This window comes from Molossus molossus, unplaced genomic scaffold, assembly GCF_014108415.1.
Source record: "Molossus molossus isolate mMolMol1 unplaced genomic scaffold, mMolMol1.p scaffold_m16_p_8, whole genome shotgun sequence".
In the NCBI taxonomy this organism is placed as follows: Eukaryota; Metazoa; Chordata; class Mammalia; order Chiroptera; family Molossidae; genus Molossus; species Molossus molossus.
The window spans coordinates 18,457,457-18,477,647 of record NW_023425402.1 but is presented as its reverse complement, the minus strand read 5'-3'; the positions used below and the strand labels follow the sequence as shown (position 1 = coordinate 18,477,647).

At 45.8% G+C, this 20,191-nt stretch overlaps 2 protein-coding genes and 1 non-coding gene across 3 annotated transcripts in view; 2 read left to right on the top strand and 1 right to left on the bottom strand.

The window, feature by feature from the left end:
* The first annotated feature begins 158 nt into the window (after positions 1 to 158).
* Positions 159 to 292, top strand: LOC118622116. Its single transcript, XR_004957938.1, has one exon. It is a non-coding gene; the product is annotated as a small nucleolar RNA SNORA5 (small nucleolar RNA).
* A 5,859-nt stretch (positions 293 to 6,151) lies between these two features.
* On the top strand, positions 6,152 to 6,736 carry CUNH6orf141 (chromosome unknown C6orf141 homolog). The gene has a single exon (XM_036247951.1). It carries the CDS (start codon positions 6,152 to 6,154, stop codon positions 6,734 to 6,736), a length of 585 nt encoding a protein of 194 aa, XP_036103844.1.
* Positions 6,737 to 14,260: 7,524 nt separating this feature from the next.
* LOC118621223 (CD2 associated protein) overlaps positions 14,261 to 20,191 on the bottom strand; it is a 160,142-nt gene continuing 154,211 nt past the window's right edge. Inside the window, exon 16 of the mRNA XM_036248571.1 lies at positions 14,261 to 14,483. Coding sequence (XP_036104464.1) covers positions 14,476 to 14,483 — 8 coding nt within the window. The 3' untranslated portion in view covers positions 14,261 to 14,475. The remainder of the gene's footprint in view (positions 14,484 to 20,191) is intronic.

The following is a 20,191-nucleotide window of genomic DNA, read 5'->3' as shown; positions in this document are numbered from 1 at the left end:
GATGCACCCTGACCAGGAATGGAACCTACCACCTTTGAGGTACAGAACGAAGCCCCAACCAAGGGAGTCACACAGTCCAGGGCACAGATAATACTTCTTCAATGTATTCTCCAGGTGATTCCAATGTGCAATCAAGTTTGAAAATGGGGGACATCTGTCGCAGCCAAGTCAGATTCAACCCCTGTTCCCACTGTAGCGGGCTGGCCCAGATGACTTCCACAGCGAGCGCCGCAGTTCATGGGCCTGGCTCCCCTGCCCTGGGACCCCGGGATAAGTTTGGCTGTGGACGTGGTGGGGAAAAAAAGGAAAAAAAAAATGGGGGACATCTGTAATACTTTCAAAAACAAAAATCAATAAAGTACATAAATACATACATAAATAAATAATTTTTTTTAAAGAAAAGTAACGCGGTAGTCCAATCTCATTCAAACTGGAAAATTTGGCTGTTTCAAGTCTTTCAGTTTTGTCTCCCCAGGATTAATTCCTAGAAACAGAAATTCTTGCATCTACTTAGCAACACAAGAGTTGTTTGTGGTGGATGCATACCTTGCATGCAATTGATAAGCTCCATTATCGAGTGATCCATGACCCCTTCAGACAGGGTTGCTGAAGGAGAAAAATCCTGCCTGCACCTGCCCCACTCCCTGGTCAGATTTATTAGTGTCAGGAGAGGGCTGAGCTTCATGAGCAGCCATCCTTGGGAACCACCGGGATCTATTTCCTGATAAAATTGATGTGTGTGTGAGCACAACCCATCATAATATGACAGGCTTATCATTCTAAAGATGAAAAACATCATCAAAACAAAATGATTTATCGACAGACCCAGGAAGAGTAAGTGAGCCCAAGAGTCTTTGCTGCACAACTGTTGTCCAAATTGTGAATTTCGCTGTCCAAGGCACCAATAGGCTCCGACCCTGCTGGTGTACCAAGAACCCTATAAACAGTGTCACGGGAACTGTCAAACCAGATGTAGAAATTCCAACTATAGCCAATATGCTGAAACAAAAATGTCTTTATCATTCCATTGGCCACAACTCTGCATTTCCTGTTTTAAAAATAAAACCCTATTACTGTATTACTTTATTTGATTAATGTATTGATTCAATCGATGTATTGATTGATTTCCTAATGCCAGAGCCACTTCAAGTGGTTTGTAGCTAAGCAATAAAAAGTCCATTCTGGCCGAAGTATATCCCCTTACTTTTCACCCCACCCTCCCCCTGCGCCAACAGATGTTCCTATTTCATTTCAGGGTGTGGCACTATATGTTCCAAATTAACAATTTTTTTAAGTTGGTATTTTCATTTGCAGTCCGTTCAGAATATTTTTTACTTTATTAACGTTTTTTTTTTCATTTATTAATTTTAAAGAGAGGAAGAAAGAGGGAGAGAGAGAGAGAGAAGAGACATCAATGAGAGAGAGCATCGATTGGCTGCCTCCTGCATGCCCCCCACTGGGGCTCGCGGTCAGAACCTGGGCATGTGCCCTGACTGGGAATCGAACCTGCGACCTCTTGGTGCATGGGTCAATGTTCAACTACTGAGCCACACCAGCTAGGCCAAATTAACAAATTTTAATTCCCAGTAGCCAAAGACCAGCAAGGACATACCTGCACTAAAAAAATAATTTACATGTATTTATTTCGCTTCAGCAAGTCAGAATGTACCCTTGAGAAATTATGGGACATTTATTACATGGAGTTGGGAGGGACTTCTCATAGGATTCAGACTTAAGTTAGATGATTCTAAGGAAGCAGGAGCTAGTGCTTCATTAGATCTCGCCTGGAACTGGGGCGACTCAGAGAAAGGGGGCCTTGGCAATTTTTATCTAGGAAACGAGAGAATTCAAGCAGGAGCAGACGCGGGTGTCGTTGGTAAAGCAGCCAGGGCTACTCATGTTTGCCATAAGGGGGATGTTTAGTAAGGGGAGTTTTGCAGTGGCCTTGTCTGTGGCCGCAGAGTGTCCTTCACGTGGACAGTGTTTATATTACGTGAGTGTTCGTTATGTGCAGTTGGTACCAACACGGCCTGGCTGCCGGCACGGCTGCTTTATTCTTACTTTTTCACAAGTAAAAAACTGTTTACTAGACCAGTTTTTCAAGTCAAGAATTTTAGATTTGATAGGAGAAGAAAGCTATAAAATATTACTATGGCTATAAAAGAAAGCCAGAGGCCTGCACGTGAAGGACAGACCTTCTAAAGGCAAAGGTACTAGAATAACTAAGTATGATGATATAAGAATTTTAAATGACATCTGAATCTAACAGGCAAAATGAGAGGGTCGGGTCCTTGTGAAGCTGGGTTACCAATGGCAGCCTTCTTCTTCTTCTTCTTCTTTTTAATATGTTTTTTATTTTTTTAGAGGGAGAGGAAGGGAGAGACAGAAAACTCGATGTGAAGGAGAAACAGTGATTGGCTGCCTCCTGCACGCCCCCTACTGGGGATCAGGCCTGCAACCTGGGCACGTGCCCTGATCTGGAATCAAACTGGGACCTCTCAGTCCATGGAACACGCTCAATCCACTGGGCCACACCAGTAGGGCATGACAGGGTTCCTTTGACTCTACCAGGGCACAATGTCTGCCATGACTTTTCAGACCTCTGGGATAGAAGTGATTTGACTACCTCACTGGCCCGAAACTGAAATAGACAATTCAGAGAGGAAGCACGTGGGCCACTTACCACCACCTTTCTCAGCCTCTCAGGCACTTGGAGATATTAAAGCACAGGTTTATATTCTTTTCAGGCTTTGTCTCATTGAAGTTTCATTTATTTAGTATGTCCTCTTAACGTTCTTTTATGCATTTACATACAACTTCTTGACATCTAGAAATTCAGGTGCTATATGATGCGCGACTGTCTCATTTCTCAACAAACAGGTTTTTCTCATTCTCCAATACTGACATACTGAATACGAAAATATTGGAAGCAATAAATCTTGTAGTTTACATTAGGCCTCCCTCAGAATACAGACCTCTTCATTGGAATTTCCCGAATATTCCTGTAAGGAAGGAAAATACAGTGTTCTTATCACCAACTGAAGGCAACAAAAAAGGCCTTGATTTTCAGCAGATTTTTGGTGATGTTTCTTACAAAATTGTCCACAGACTACTAGCATCATAATTACTCAGGGTCTTGCTAAAATGCCATATTCTAAGCCTTACCCCAAACCTATAAGAACAGAATCTTATAGCAAGTTAGGGCATTAATTTGCAGGTGATTTTCATGTACATTAAAGTTCATTCATTATCTCCTATTTTTGGACAGATAATTTGATGTATGTTACTACATATAAAGAAGCAAACTTCAAGAAGACAAGCAATTTGGTCTGTTCCCCCTAGATGTCCCCATCCCCTAGAATGGTGGCTGACATTTAGCACACACTCAGTAATTACTGGTTAAATAAATAAACAGGAAAGAACATTACGTTATAGGCTTAAAACAGGAAGGTAATTTCTGGCTCCAATCTTTATCAGTGCTTGACCTTGGACAAATACTTTACCTCCCTGTCCTTTAAAGTTTTCAAGGAGACTATAGTAATGCTTCTCTTATCGGTGGAAGTCGGGTTCTTGGAATACCACTGAGATAAGCATTTCCAGAGGATGAGACGTGGCAGAAAAGCTTTATTTCCATGGAATCACATCCCTTCAGCCAAGCTAGAAGCAGAGTCAGAGTCCAGACTTCTGTTTCCTCGTTGGAGCCGGGTCCAGTCCAGTATCCAGCTAGACACAGTCCATTACCATTGTGTGTGGAGTCCACCCGGCTGAGGGCCATGAGGGCAAGGGCAAGGGAACACAAGCCCGGAGTTGGTCCCAAGAATCCCAAGAGCAGCAAGAGGAAGGAAGAGCATGAACTCCTTTGTTCAGGGGATTAAATATCCGAAATTTCTTGCCTTTGCAATGACCATGCCCATTCTGGCCAATGATCTTAGTTTCCACGTGTGACTGACAGCAAGTACCTTCCCTATATCACCCCAGCTTTACTGGGCATGGGTCTCTCTCCCCTTTATTGGACCCCTGGGGAGTATCAAGTTGTAGCTTCCTAGCGAAGTTTCCCAAATGACATGCCTAAAGTGCCTGGCCTTCCTTTTGCTTGTTTCCTATTATTAGTAACCAGTTTAATTACAACAGTATCACTACTACTTCCTTAGTTTATTGTAGAGTAAATGAGTTTAAATGTACAGAGTGCTTAGAACAATCCTTGTATAAAACACCTAAAAACTTTAGTGAGTTGTGACTTGGCAGAAACCAGCCCAAGGTCAGACATCTAGTCAGCCAGCTCTGACCGACGTTTTCTCACTCTTACCACACTTTTTTTATTCTATGATCTGGCAGACATCAGAGAGTCCCCTCTTTCCAAATATCTCACCATTCTACTTGGTCCTTCATATATGGGCATAATTTTCTCCCATTGCACTCATTTTGCTAAAGCTTACAGGAAAACTGAGCATCTTCTGATAAAACAAGCACCTGCTACCAAGAGTGAACTGGAAATCACAAACTAAGCTCCTATTTTCCTTGTTGAGCTCTCTTCCCGTTAACCTCCGGCAAAGGATCGTGTGGCAGGGGGCCTGGCAACGAGTAGACGCCAAGAGCCTACGCAGAGATCCATGTATTTTTAACCTCTGGAGTTAAAGAGAAGGGGAGGTGAGGGAGTGAAGGATGAAATTTAAAAATGACATGAACACAAAATTTTGAATCCTCAAGAAGTTCATTTAGTGTTTTGCTTCTGTTGATCAAAGGCACTAAATCCGTTCCAGGGATACATGTTGATTATAACCAAAAATGAAGACAGGTGCGACTGTGGTAGGCAGTTAGACACAAGCAGAATAAAAACACGCCAGGTACAGAAGGTCACCAGGGTGGAAAGCCCCGGGGTGCATAGCAAGGGACAATTATAGGGTGGGACCTCATCCCCAGGGTGACCTTTCCTCCCGGAGTGTATCGCTGGTCATGCGGTTTAGACCCCCTGACTTTCCTCCCTAGAGATATCATCTAGCCCTCAGTTGTATTTCAGCTCCAGGCCCAGAAAAACTGCAAAACCAGGAAAAGGACACCAAGGCTGACCTCAGGACCAGCTGCATTGGATAACGACCCCCCTGCCCTGGCACCAGCCAATCAATCAGTGGATACCACAACCCTGAAAAGACACACCTGGGAAGCTACTGAATATTCTACTGAGATCTTCACCGGGGACCCTCCCCCTAAAATCTCCACCCCTGAAACCCTTAGGACCGAGGATTCAGCTTGCTCTCCCTTCTGGGAGCACACCCTCTTCTTTCCCCTCCCCCTCAGGCACATCACTTTTACCTCCCACACTCCAAAGCTCCAATGGCCCTTCTTTTGCCTCTGTTAACTCTCTTCTGAGCCCTTTTTTTTTCTACCATTCATTTTTTCCACCTCTGATTTTCTAAATAAATGTTCCCTTATAGTTTGACTTGGCTCTGCATTCTTTCCTAGCTAGACTTAAATACCACCATTGCTGAAGCCAGGTCCAGTCTGACCCCACCAGTCCTGCTGCAGCCAACATGACCGTTGTCCTACCACCCTGGCATTCCAAAGGAAGGACCACAAACAAAAGCCCTTTACTCAAAGGCTTCAACTTTCGCGGTCTGATCCTTTGATCCACATTCCATGGTCTTGGCAGTAGGGTGGGAGTGCATTCCGAGCGGTCAGGAAACCGTTTTTCAGAATTTGATGAACTCATATAATTTTTTAAAAGCAAACTTCCTTGTTCCTTCAGTTGGAGGAGCGTCCCTGCAAAGACATACTTTGTTGGGCAATTCAAAAGGGTGCAGTACCGGGGTGTTTTGCGCCTCGGCTCTGGAAAGACAGGGAAAGTGGAAAAAGTAGGTAAGAGGAGATAGAACCAGAAATATATCAGGGGCTCTCAGGCCTTTGTCTTTAAAAGACTAAAAGCCCCGGGGATGGAGGGTGAGAGGTGGGTGGAGGGTGCGAGGTGAGTGGAGGGACGGGCTGAGCTCTGCTCCAGGCGGAGGGTGATCGCCTCCTCAGCTCTGGCGGGCGGGGCGCCCAGGGCAAGGGGCGGGGGGGGGGGGGGGTGCAGCGTGACCACACCCCGGGCGTCCTGTCCCGCGCTTTCCAGAAATCAGCAGTAGTTTGCGGTCTGAACCGGTGAAGGAACTAACGAATGAATGACCCTCCTACCAGGATGGGGGCCCCGGGTCTCCGTGGAGCTACGCGTCTCGCGCACTCCCCCCTCAGCCTGGGGCGAGCCCGGTCCTTTCCGCCGGAGGTGGGGCGTGGGCCCCCCCTGGCCTCCGGCGCCCCGAATCCGGCGGCGGCGGTGGCGATCGGAAGCCCGGGCGGCGCCCACGAGGGCTGCGGAGCGGAGGGGAATCTGGACTCCGCGTCCCGGGTCAGAGAGAAAGTGCTCTTTCTTCTCCACCCCGAGAGAGGGCTGGGGACTCGCGCGGACCCGGCATGGGAAGAGGTGGCCGGTGGGGAGGACCTTTCTCCGGCGGGCGCAGACGACCCGGGGCGCCCTTCTCCCCGCTTGCCAGGAGAAGAGCGGCCTTCTGGCCGCCGAGGGGACGCTCCCCGCAGGGCCCCGCCGCGGGGCGGCGCCCGCCCGCCCAGACCCGTGCTCGTGCGGGTGGTGGACTACCAGGCGACCGAGGAGGTCCAGCTGACCGAGTGGACTCGGGGCTGTGTGGCCACGCGGACCGAGGAGCGCTCCATGAGCGTGCTCACGTTCCGCACCCACAAGCAGTGAAGCAGGCTGGGGCGCGGGGACCCCTGGAGAACCCCGCGCTCTCTTGGCACAGAGATTGGCACCCGGAGTCTGCGCTGCGGAGGGACGATCTTTTCACAGCCACAAGGACCGGATTCCCCGAGGAGATAAAACGGGAGGGAGAAGCCCGAGGAATGTTTCTGGGCTGGCGGATAAGCGATTAATCTCAAGAAAAGAAAATGCGCTTCCGGGAGCCCCAACCTGCAATTAACCAAGAGCAAGGACTTTCCGGGCCGGCGCGGCGCTCGGCGGAGGCAGCCGCCCGCACCGAACAGGTGGAAGCAGTGTGAGCAACGCGATACCTCTCGTGGCTTCAGCGCTGTGAGGGGCTGGAGACCCGCGTCGCTCGGAAGAGGGAGAGAACAGGTATTTTGAAATGAACAGAATGTGGTTATTTTGAAGAAAATCTGTTGTTAATTCTCGTGGTGGAATACCTCTCACTGGTCTCTTTTCTGCCACCCGCTTTCTCTGTGAGACTTAAAGGCATGAATGAAGTTTGAGGTCTGATTTCTGCGAAGGGAGTGGGAGTAGATGGGGAGAGAGGCTTGTTTTTTAAAAGCTGAAAAAAATAAATGGGAAAATTTAAACAGAGCAGCAAGTAAACAGTTTCGACTTTCTTCTAATAAGCAGAGTTTTTCTTTTTGACATTTAAGTGCCACTTAAAAGACTTTTACCCCAAATTGTCTACTATAGTTCAGTAAAAGTGCTTTTAATCTGAAATTTTTAATTATTTTAATGTTTAAAATACTGCAGATAAATCTTCTGATCTAAAGGTGGAAATGTAAAAGGCGAATGTATAGTTTGCCTTAAAATGACTATATATCTTATTCTTGTCCATGGTTGTTGGTTTGTTTTTTGGTACATGCCCCTAGCCCCTAGGGCCTAGCAGGAACTGAACCTGGGACTCTCTGGTCCACAGGCCAACGCTCCAACCTCTGAGCCAAACCAGCCAGGGCAGATCCATGGTTACTTTATTAACAAGATATGTAGTCAAGACTGTACTGAAACTACATCTCTCCTGATGCTGTTGAAAAAATATTTCTTTTGGTGCTATGGAAAAAACTCATTTTTATTTTATTTATTCCTTTTTTTTTTTTTTTTTTTAAATTAAAGACCACCTTTATTATCCCTTTAGTAGTGTGGCCTGGTTTGGGAATCTGAGGAGCCCAGCACCTCCCTGGAGATGCATTGCTTGACCAGCAGGGCTGAAGGGGTGTTACCTGGTTACTGCAAGAAGTAACAAGACAAGGGGGACTTGGCTTTTGTTCAGCAGTGTCCCCTACCATACCCACTCGCTCTGTGCCCCTTGTTTCAGGTTAGAGCTTAAAATGCCCTCAAATGTCCACTTCTTGCCTCCTGGCACACAAGATAGGTACAGTATGTCCCTATTTTATAGATAAGCCAACCTAGGCCTAGAGGTCATGTGGCCTGTGTAGGTCACCCAGCTAGTAAAGCATCTGCTTACCAAATAATACAGGTGGCTGTGTGCTAATAAAACTATTTATGGACACTAAAATTAGATTTCATATTATTTCCCAATGTCATAAAATATTATTCTTATTTTTTCCCCATCTATTTAAACATGTAAAAAAAAAACAGCATACAGGCCATACAAAAGCAAGAGTGATGGTCCTGATTTGATCTGTGGGCCACTGTTTGCCAAACCTTTTATGATCAGTCATAAAATTCAAATTGTAAAGGGCTTTCACTCTTAGATGTGTAGCAGAGTCTCTGGCGTGTGGTCAGCGTATTCAGGGCAAAATTCAGACAGGAGACTGGAACTCCATATTGATTTCTACTGAAGCTGTGAAATTGTCAACTAGCAGCGCGGTTCCTGATATCTAGGTGCTCGCCATCCTAAAGGGACAAACAAATACGTGCTTCAATAATTCCAGATAAAACCAACTGCACTAAGTTAGACAAAGACAGGATCACCTCTCTGCTAACGGCTGGGAATGATCTTTAGAGGAACTTATTTCCAGGGAGTCAAAAGATGGCCGAGGGCACCCTGGGGTTTCCAACTCTTATTTATGAGAAGTACTAAAGCCACCTTGATGTCCGAGTCCTACAAGGCCTGTTGGCTGAAGAGGCACCACTAACAGTTCTCAGGCCCGTGAGACCCTCACTTGAGAGAGGAATTCAGGACCTGAGCTCATCTGTGTTCAAAACTGCTTGGTGGGTAGAACAGGTAATAAAGGCCCCATAAAGTAAATTACTTTTTTTTTTTCCCCTTCCCCAACAACCCTGCCTATGAGGTTAAACTTCTTGGCAGACAGATTTCAGACCTGAGTTAATAAATTTGGTCGTGAGTCATCCCAGGCCCCACCTGATAGAGCTTTGACTATATATAGTCAAGAAAAGCCTCTTTAACATTGATCAAAAATGGGAGCATCACTGGTTGCCTTCTCTGTGGAGGCAAACTCTAGAATTCAGCTTCTTGGGTTCAGAACTGCTCCACCTCTGTCTAACTGTGACTCTGGGCAAGTGCTTGGTCTCCGTGTGCCTCTGTGTGCTTGTTTGTTAAATAGGGATAACAAATACTATCAACCTCATGGGGTGTTTGTTCCCTTAGGATGAAGTTAAATGAAAAATACTTAGAACAATTCCTGGCATAAAGTGAATGCTCAAAGTTGGCTATTATTATTATTATTAGTATGCCATTCTTATTTTTCGTTTGCCTTCATCCTATTCAGGCTTTAGTTTTTTTATTTAATAAACAAACAGCTGAAGGCATAGAGCCCAAGAAATCCTACAGAACTAAAACCAGTGGCTATTATTCACTCTTTTCTCCTGTGCTGAAAAAGACATTTTTCTAGCTTTTCCCAACACTTAAAGTATCAGTAAATCCATTCCTTCATTTCCTTAGAAATGACCTTGACATCTTGTAATAAAGACTCACCCCAACGTTCAAAGACTGACTGTGCACCATGCTTGAGTCTTGGAAGGGGTTTCACATACTGCTTATTCCTGTGGCTGGTGGAAGCTTTGAATACTTTAGGACCTGTCAGGTTAGTTTGTTTTCCCTCTGGGATTTTAAATCTGATGCTCTGTTGGAAGAGCAAAGCAGAAAGGGCACAATTGTTTTCATTTTGTCTCCTTTGTTTTTTTTATCCTCACCCGAGCACATTTTTTTGCATGTATCTTCAGATAGAGAGAGAGGGAGAGAGGGAGGAAGAGAGAGAGAGAGAAACATCTCACATTGAGTGGTTGCCACCCACACGACCCCAAGCAGGGACGGGGACAAACTGCAACCAAGGTACATGCCCTTAGTGGGAACCCAACCCGGGACTCTCTGGTCCGCAGGCTGAAGCTCTAACCACTCGGCCAAACCAGCCAGGGCAGTCTCCTTTCTTTTACAATGTATTTATTCAAGTCAGTGCAACTTCATGTGTTAGATAGGACAAGGGCCTCAAGGTCTGGGCAGTTCCTACTAAATGCTATAAATGTAGCACAGTATTTTACAAGAAAGAGTTCTAAATAGGATGACCTTGATAGGAAGCCAACCTGATAAGAGTAGCCACCTGCAAGGAAGAAATCAACATGTAATTAACGAAATACGTAGTGGATATCAGCAATGGCAAAGCCTCCCTTTCAGGAAGACAGAGCTTTGGATGTGAATAAATCACATCTCCTTTACTTGCTGCAAATAAATAAAACTACCTAATGACAACCGTGTCTAATGGATCACCCCAAACAGTGAACCCCACCAAACCTTTCATCCAAATATGGTGAGGTTATTTTTAACTCCTTTAAGTAAAAATTCTTTTTACAGCACTTACAACCTCCCTGTTAAATGCCTGCAATGTACTCATCGGTTTCCTTTAGATAGATGTTTCCCTGATATGAAAAGAAGTAAGTTGAAGTACTGTTGAATTTGCTTCACAGATTTTCCTGATCCGGGCAGAACCCCGTCCTGTGAGGAGCCGGAGGAATCTTTCCCCACTCACAGCGTCCCGGGAGGTGAATCCGAAGCGAACCGTGGAAATCCTCAGTACCGAGATATCTCTGAGAATGGCTGGGTCTTAGCTCTTGGTCTCACCACCACCTCACCAAAACATGTCATCTAAAAGTGTCTTAGGTGGATGAATCACAGCGAGGACCGCCTGGCCACTCAGGAGACCATAGGACAATATCACAATCACATAACCACCAGGGATCAGGCAAGTGTCAACTGCTCTTAAAACCTTTGTCCACAACCTCTGTCACTTTTGAGATTCAATACATATGACTTGCTGCCTAGAAAGAAAGAGAGAAAGAGCTTTCTATTAAAATACAAAGTAGATTCACTACAGAAAAATTTGAGGAACCATTTTGCTAGGGAAAAGAAAAATAGAATAAAAGAAAACAAAAATTCACCAGTGATACCACACCTGTTTTCATATTTGGTATATTTCCAGGCTGGTTTTATTGCTTTCCTTCTATTTTTATGTATGTACACTTATACTTTCCTGAGCATAAACTACATATAAAATCTGAGTATTGTCTTTCCATGAACTAATGCCTGGTGTAGTCAGTGAACCAGCAGCATAGGCATCTTCGAGAAAGTCTAGAAATTCAGACTGCCAGGCCCCCACCCCCAGTCTACCTGATCAGAATGTGCAGCTTGACCAAATCCCGGGGTGATTCACACTGAAGTTTGACAAGCATTGACACGCTGTATGTACTTCTGTGTTTTACTTTGTCACTAATAAAAACTAAAAAGTTTTCATTTTTCCCATAGTCCCCCTTCATTGTTAACCGTGCAGTGGAAATAATACTTTGTTTGAATTATTAAAACATTTAGAGATTACCAAAGAGTGAAGTCAAGTGTATATTGATTTTTGACTAGGCAAAGACAGCCCTAAAAAGCTTCGTAATTTTTTATTATTTATTTATTTATTTTTATCCTCGCTCGAGGATGTTTTTGTATTTACCTTCAGATAGAGTGGGATGGAGAAAGGGAGGGAGAGAGAGAGAAACATGGATGTGAGAGAAACACATTGACTGGTTGCCACCCACACAACCCCAACGGGGACGGGGACAAACTGCAACCAAGGTACGTGCCCTTAGTGGGAACCGAACCCGGGACTCTCTGGTCCACGGGCCAGTGCTCTAACTGCTGAGGCAAACCGGCCAGGGCAAGCTTTGTAATTTTTTAAAAGGCCCTTTTATTCCAAAGTTGATGGATTACTGGAGTTAAAAGTACAGTCTTGTGTGGCTTAAAGACAGAGATACATACATCCTTAAACATGCATGTTCACGTTTTAGGTGTTTTCCTCTTTGGGTGAAGATCCTAGAACGTGCTCACACACACCTCGATGGTGTAGCCTACTACACACCGAGGCTGGGTGTTAGAGCCCACTGCTGCAGGCTACAAACCGGTACAGCATGTCACTACAGAATCCTGTAGGCAGCTGTAACACAGTGCTAAGTATTTGTGTATCTAACATAGAACAGGTACAGTAAAACCATGGAGTAAACGACAAAAAAGACTGTACGCCCGTATAGGACCCTCACCATGCCTGGCGGTTGCAGGACTGGAAGTTGCCCTGGGCGAGTCAGAGTGGGTAGTGAGTGAACGTGAGAGCCCAGGACATGGCTGCGCACTACTTCAGATTTTACAATGCGGTGCATTTACACTACACTGAATAAATAAACACAAAGAGATTATGTCGAGTACAAGAGAAAAGAATGCAGTCAAGAGATGTGCTAAACGTAAGATGTATGATGAGGCTGCTGCTGGGGAAACGACGTCCTGTTTTCCAGCACGCAATGTTTTTTCTTTATTAATTTTAGAGAGAGGAAAGGAGAGGAAGAGAGAGAGAGAGAGAAACATCGATGGGAGAGAACATCGATCAGCTGCCTTCTGCATGCCCCCCACTGGGGATTTGGCCCACAACCTGGGCACATGCCCTGACCGGGAATCGAACCGACGACCTCCTGGTGCATGGGTTGCTGCTCAACCACTGAGCCACACCGGCTGGGCCCAGCACGCTGTTTTATTATAAGTAGAAAGGGTATGCTGTAGAATAATAATACAAAGTATAGCATAGTAGCCCAGCCGGTGTAGCTCAGTGATTGAGCATTGACCCATGCACCAAGAGGTCACCAGTTCGATTCCCGGTCAGGGCACATGCCCAGGTTGTGGGCCAGATCCCCAGTGGGGGGCATGCAGAAGGCAGCCAATCAGTGTTCTCTTAATCGATGTTTCTCTCCTTCCCTCTCCCTTCCAATCTCTAAAATCAAAGAAAAAATTTTTTTTTTAATTATAGTATAGTAAATACATAAACCAGTAACAGTCATTTGTTATCATCAAGTGTTCCCTAGTGTGCATCCTGCATGCACTTACTGGGTGCAGCTGGCACTGCAAGAGGCGTGACCACAAACACGTGAGGAAGGCTTCGCAGTGTGACTTCAGGATGGTTAGGAAGTCACCAGGCCATAGGGGTTTCTCTGCTCCATGAGAATCTTAATGGGACCACCATCTTGTATGTGGTGCCTCCTGACCGAATATCTTTATGTTCTTGTATTATCTTTATCAGAAATGTTCGTTCATTATCTAAGAATGTACAACAATACGGAAACAAAGGGAAGGAGGGCAGGAAGTCATTAAAGAAAGCACAGTTCACCGTGCGGCCGGCCAGTCAGGACTTGCAGCCCCTGTAATCCCTGGCCCGGAGGTGGGGGAAGGTGGAGCCTTCAACTGATTCAGATATGAAAACAAAGGCGGTAACTGGTGATCCGTGGACTTCTTTATAACTCCAGTCTGTACTTTCCTCTTTAGGGCAAAAAGCTTCCCAACCCCTCTAGATCAGAAAAGAAACAGTTCACTGTCCTTTGAAAAGACACGAGGAATTCGATCGAGTTCCAGGCACCAGGCAGCCCACAGGCTACTTGAAAGCAGGGCATTAACCTGACATCCTAACTCAGGTGTCTATAAGACGGAGTGGGTGCTTTTAGGAGACTGCAGCCTTCACCAGTCAGCATCACATGCCTTTGGCAGGGAAGCAAAGGCAGGGCAGTGGCAAAGCTTTGCAGTGACGAATACAACCATGACTTATTCTCAGCTTGACTAAACTTCCTGCAGGTTTAGTCCTGACTACAGGCTCCTGACCTCCCTTCTCCTGAGCATTTACTTGAGAAAACTTGCAAGGGTAAATTCTTTCTCTACCCTTTGAAATGTAAATTTCCTAACCTCTTGGGACATCTACAACCTAGGAATGTCTTTTCTAAGGTCCCGGGGGGGCCATCCCTTTGAAAGGTAATCAAGAAAGACAGTGCTCCCGAGGGTAGGAGCCCAACTTCATGAGCAAACAGCTGGCTTGCTGGCAATGACCAGCCTGCCCTCTTGTCTTTCCAGTACTTGGCCACTAGCTCACCCCCGGGCTTCAAAACCGTCCGCCTTTTGTTTCAGAGGGGTTGAGTTCAGTCTCCTATTGCAATGGTCTTGAATAAAGTCTTACCTGTTTAACCTTGGTGCGATTTTTCTTTGATAATAGTGAAAATAGGAAGGCTTCACGGATGCTCTGATTGGACGCGAGTGGTATGGGAAAGCCGGAGGTCAGCTCTCTACAAGGGCTCCTTGGATCACTGGTTTAGGGCTTTCTCTGGTGGGTCCTGAGCTGGAAGGGTGCAGTCCAACAGGGGAGCTGGCAGTCGTGAACCAGGTCCTGGTCTCTCTTGACTGATTGCAGTAGAGGATACAGTTGGCTTCCCAGGCGAGTTGCTCCAGAGGTTGTCAGTCAGAGTTCTACAATATGGCAAATAGTATCAATCTCATAGGGTTTTTTTCTAGGAGTAAATTAAAAATACAGTGCCTGGCATACAATAAATATTCAAAATTAGTGATTATTATTATTGTTTAGTTCACTTTTCATCCTTAACAGGATTTAGCCTTTTATTTTTTATATTTATTTGAGGTTTTTCAAGAGAGAGGAGGGGAGAGAGAAACATGGATTTGTTGTTCTACCCACATACACTTTCATTGGTTGATTCCTGTATGCGCCCTGACCAGGGATCAAACCCGCAACCCCGGTGCATTAGGACGATTCTCCAACCAACTGAGCTACCTGGCTAGAGCCTAGTCTTTTATTTTAAAAAAGAAAGAAAGAAAGAAAGGGGCAGAACACATACAACACAAAAAAATATATCAAACCCAAACTGGTGGTTTTTACTAAGACTCTTTGTCATTTTTTTACATATTATTATATGTGGACTGGACACTGTCCATCTGTATACTCCATCACCAATTATATCTGAACGACAGAGTTAGAAACTAGAAGACCCAGCCACAGAGTTTGTTGTTTTGTACGTGTGTGTGTGTTTGAGATAATCACGTATTTATTTCTTAGAAACATCTGGAATGCAACATTGCAAGTAGTTTCTTAGGGGGCTCTTACAGTTGGCACCCAAAATGCTATATAAGGGATTAGAGCCACCTTCCTGAGAGGAGAGGAAGAAGGGCATGGGGTCCACCTGAGCTTGGGGTATTACTCCGATCACTGGGGTTACTGAGTGCACAAACCTAATCGGAAGGCTGGGTTATTGGACAACCTGCCCCCAGCACAAACCCCTGAGTGTTAAAGCTAATGTGTGTGCCCATCGTTAGGCACAGGTCCTACTTCCCAAAATCCTTGTGAATATTTATTTTGAAAGCCCACTAGGTCCATGGGAATGTGGCTAAAATCATATCCTGAATACAACTTGGCAGAGGGATAGATAAGGGATAAGTGGCCAGAGATCACTTTTACCAGACCAAGAGAACTTCTCAACAAGGTCAATTTCTGTAAGACTCTCTGACTACTGATGTCCGTGTCGTAGAAGCCCTACACATGCCAATGGACTTCCCAATCCTGCTCAATATTGACCCACATTCCTGAGATTATAAGGTTCAGGCTATGGAAAAGATAAAAATTGATGAAATAGTCCAGCCAGTGTGGCCCAGTGGTTGAGCACTGACCCATGCACGAAGAGGTCACCGTTCGATTCCCGGTCAGGGCACATGCCCAGGTTGTGGGCCTGATCCCCAGTGTGGGGCATGCAGGAGGCGGCCAATCAATGTTCTCTCTCATCGATGTTTCTATCTCTCCCTCTCCCTTCCTCTCTCTAAAATCAATATAGAAAAAATATTTTTAAAAAAGGAAAAAAGAAATGGGGGACTGAAAGGGATTTCTGATCTCTCATCAAAGTTGTTTTTATTACTCCCTATGTAAGAGAGAGCAGGCCACTAATTAATTTTGACTTTGGATTTAGAATTAACATATATATACTACTGGACAATAATTATGTACTAAGTGCAACTCGGAAATTCAACTGTCCCTTGAATATGTTCAAACAATACATTAAAATTAGCAGGTCCTCTTTCTTTGTCATTTATGGTTTCACTTAGCTTAACTGGGAAGTCAGGAACCTGGTACTCCCCATTTCACATTCTAAAAGGGCTCCTGGGAAATGCTGGGTGGGGGATGGGTGACCCAGGCGGTCTTAACAGTTCCCTCAGCTTGACTAGGCTTCTTGCTGACTCTAGGCCCTGACCTTCCTTTTCTTAATGCATTTACCTGAGAAAACGTCCTACTGTAGATACTTTTTCTACCCCTTGAGATGTAATTTTTTTTTAAATCTCTTGCCAAAAATAAATAAATAAATAAATAAAAATCTCTTGCCAGTTTTATAACCCTGGAGTGTCTTTCTCAAGGACCTGAGAGCCATCTGGTTGAAATGTAACCAGCATCCCCGTCCCCCAGTCTCTGAGTGGGGAGGGGGTCTAACTCCAGTGGGTACTAATCAATAAACAGAGGTGGTCTAGTCACAGAGAAAAACATGTGCAAATTAAGGGAGTAACTCTGAGTGCTGGACACATCCCATCATCAACCTCCCACTAAACACCCTCCCGTCCTTCTCCACCTGCTTCCTCTGAACTTAAAACCCCTCCCCTCTTTGTTTCTGTGGCGTGGAGTTCAGTTCAGAGGAAGTTCTGGCCTCTCTCCCCTGTTGCAATAGCCTTAAAGAAAGTCCTCTTTGCCCTGGCCAGTTTGGCTCAGCGGTTAGAGCGTCGGCCTGCGGTACAGAGAGACCCGGGTTCGGTTCCCGCTAAGGGCACGTACCTCGGTTGCAGTTTGTCCCCGGCCCTGGTTGGTCGTGCGGGTGGCAACCACTCGATGTGTCCCTTCACATCGATGTTTCTCTCTCTCTCTCTTCCTCTCTCTCCCTCCCGCTCTGTCTGAACAAAAAAAAAAAAAAAAAAGAAAGTCCTCTTTGATCATTTGCCTTTGTCCTGTGCAATCTTTGGTTTGGTGGGAATCAGATAAGAGCAGAGGAGAAGCATTTCAGCTGACGATGGGGAGACAGATTTGACTTCATAAAGACTAAAGATGCTTTGTCTCTGGGAGACCAACAATGATTTCTTTCTTCTGCCCACAGGGTCCTTTGCATGTGCCTTGACTGGGACTTCAGAGCACTGAACAGAGAAATGTGAGGTCTTCAAGCCCCAGTTATGTCAGGAGCAGGGTCATTTACTTTGTGACCTCCGCACACTGGTCATATCACAAGCAGCTATCTGATAGTAAACACCCTTTTTTACATGATTATTATTCACAGAATGCCTCATGCTTCGTTTTGACGAAGTTCGTGGACATCCTAGGACACAGCTTTATACAGTCCCCCCTGTCCCAAACAAATGATTGGTGATACTCAGAGGTCTCATATGCCTTGGAGGAAAAGGACAGTTTAGTTTAAAAGACAAAACCCCAGAGCACTAAGCGAAGGTTCTTTTTGTCAAATGCTCTGTTCATTTGTCTTGTCTTGGGGAATGTAAGGTGGTTTCTACAATAGCGATTAGCACAGAAACGAAACTGACCTAATACGAGAGCCCTCTGTGATGATTTGGCTGACTGCTTAAGTCATGCTGAAGTGCTTGGCAGAGGAAGGGGCTGGCAAAGTGCAGACAGGGACGTGGCTGATAAGGACCACAGGGTACCACCTAACGGCAGTTCACGCGCAGAGCCTGGCCCGAGCAGAGCACGTATCCTGTGAGGCATGGGTTGGGTGATGAAGCCAGTGTTTGGGGGGAGGTCCCAGTCCAGATGGGAGACCTGAGGGGCGGCTGGAAGGGGAACTTCTGCATGAGGCTTGTGAAGCAAAGGAAAAGCGGCATCTTGGCCAGTGTCTGTCCTACATACATCCAGTGACCTGAACAGATGGACATGGAGGAAGAGCCAGGTGACATATCAGCACCAAAATATGAAAAACAATCTGGACAAAGAACACTCCCCCTGTGATTTGGCCTACTCCAGAATGAGTGAGTCAGTCACTTAACCTCTTTGGAAACTCATGGGTTCTGTCTCCCAGTTTGGGTGCTGGACGTACAAAATTAAGTACATTTGCTTGTTCTATCTTATGAGCTCCCGCAGAGGAGACAAGCAATTAAACAAACATTGCATTTCAGTGTGAAGAATGTCATGACAGGTGAAGTCAAGTGTGTCACGAGAACACATAACAACTATGTGATTTGGAGGGCCATGCTTCGTACGAGAGCTTTGTATGTAAGCTGTCGTACGAAGGGCGAGAAGAGGCGGCCAGGCAAAGGTGGGGAAGCCATGGAGGGGTCCCAATCCGTTTGAGGGCTGGCAGAAATCTGACTCAGACTAGAACAGAGCATGAGGTACGGAACCTCGGACCTGAGGACGAAAGGATGAGTGGAAACTAGATCACGCTGAAGCATTCTAAGAAGAGAGACTTAGTGTTATTTTTGAAACATGAATTATTTGGGGAAATAGCAAGATATCTGAAAAGTAGAGTAAGTTAGCACAGAGGAGAGGTAAGGGGTAAAACAACAGGGGATTTAACAATTATACAGGGGTGGGCAAAAGGAGTTTACTGTTGTGAGTGTGTTTTGCAACAAATGAATCCCAAGTGAATAGAGAAAACGACAGGAGATCAGGAGGACAGCTGGACCTGAAAAAAGGCTTCACTTTGTTTTATGAATAAGAGGAAAAAAATGGAGCATGTTCATGGAAAGAAGGGAAAAGGCCAATAAAGTGATGCATCATATAAAAGTAAAAGTGGGGTTTTGATAACTTACCAAATACCTTCACATATAACACCTCAGCAACTAAGACCAAATAACGTTACGTAACTTCCTCAAGTTCAAACAGTATAACTTAATCCCTATGAGCAACGGTTCTGAAGTCTGGCTTCTTCTGTTACAAATGTCAGCTCCAGCCCTGGCCAGTTTGCTCAGTGGTTAGAGCATCGGCCTTCGGACCAGGGGGACCCAGGTTTGATTCTCAGTCAAGGGCACATAACTGGGTTGTAGGTTCAATCCCCAGCCCTGGTCGGGCTCGCGCAGGAGGCAACCAATTGATGTGTCTGCCTCACGTTGATGTTTCTCTCTCCTCCCCCCCCCCATTCTATCTAGAAATCAATGGAAAAATATCCTCTGGTGAGGACTAGGGAAAAAAACACAGAAAAACTTCAACTTCACTGGTGACTTAATCATTCCACACCCCAGTCTCTTCGCCGTTAACACGGGAACAGTAACCCTGACGAGTGGTTACGTGTCTGATGAGATCCTGCACAGAGTGTGAGGCCTCACTGACACATGGTGTAGGGCTGAGTCATAAAGCCGGACGTTTTTAACAGCAAGTCCCATGTCCTCTCCGTGTCACAGTGCTGACAGAAGTGGGTGCCATGAGGCAGGTAAAAATAGGGAACAGGGTAAAATAAACACAGAAAGGAGACAGCCTCTGGAAATCAGGGCACACCTTCTCTGACATATGCAGACTGCAGTGAAGACCACAGTCAGTGAGGATGGGGAAAGCTCCGGAAGATAAAATGAGCGAACTTGTCGTCAGCAGCACAGCGACGACGATGACATTACAGTTAGAAAGTAAACTCTCCGCCATCCCGTTCCCACCACCGGGACGTCAGCCCCGCCAGCTCTGCCCCAGCTCTGCCGCCAGCAAAAGGGGAGGAAAAGGTGGGCTGAGGAGAGAGGACAGAGCTCAGGAAGGAGCGCTGGGTGCAGGGGTCGAGAGCCAGACACTCTCAGGAGGCAGGGACCACGTGCGTTTGTTCTCCCCCTGCCTCGTGCACTGCCACCGAGTCAGTGCTCACAGAGCTGTGCTCAGTCACCGATGGAATGTGAGGGGGCAACAGAGACCCACTAATCGGCCACCCAGCAGCAGGGAGTGCCCAGGGAAGCAGGACGGCATCGTCGGGAGGGAACCAGTCACCGAGCGGGGCTGGAGGAACGCGCCTGCCTCGTGCTGACGGCAACCCCAGTGCTGGCAGAAATGAATTACCTCCAGGTTACTTCTCATCGCCTTCTCCTCCTCCAGATCCCTTCGCAGTTTTTCCAGTTCTTTCTAAAACCAGTTTATTACTGTTAACTCTTTTAAAAACCATTGTTTAAATTTTTATGGATTGATTTATTTTAAAGAGAGAGAAAGAGGAGGAGGA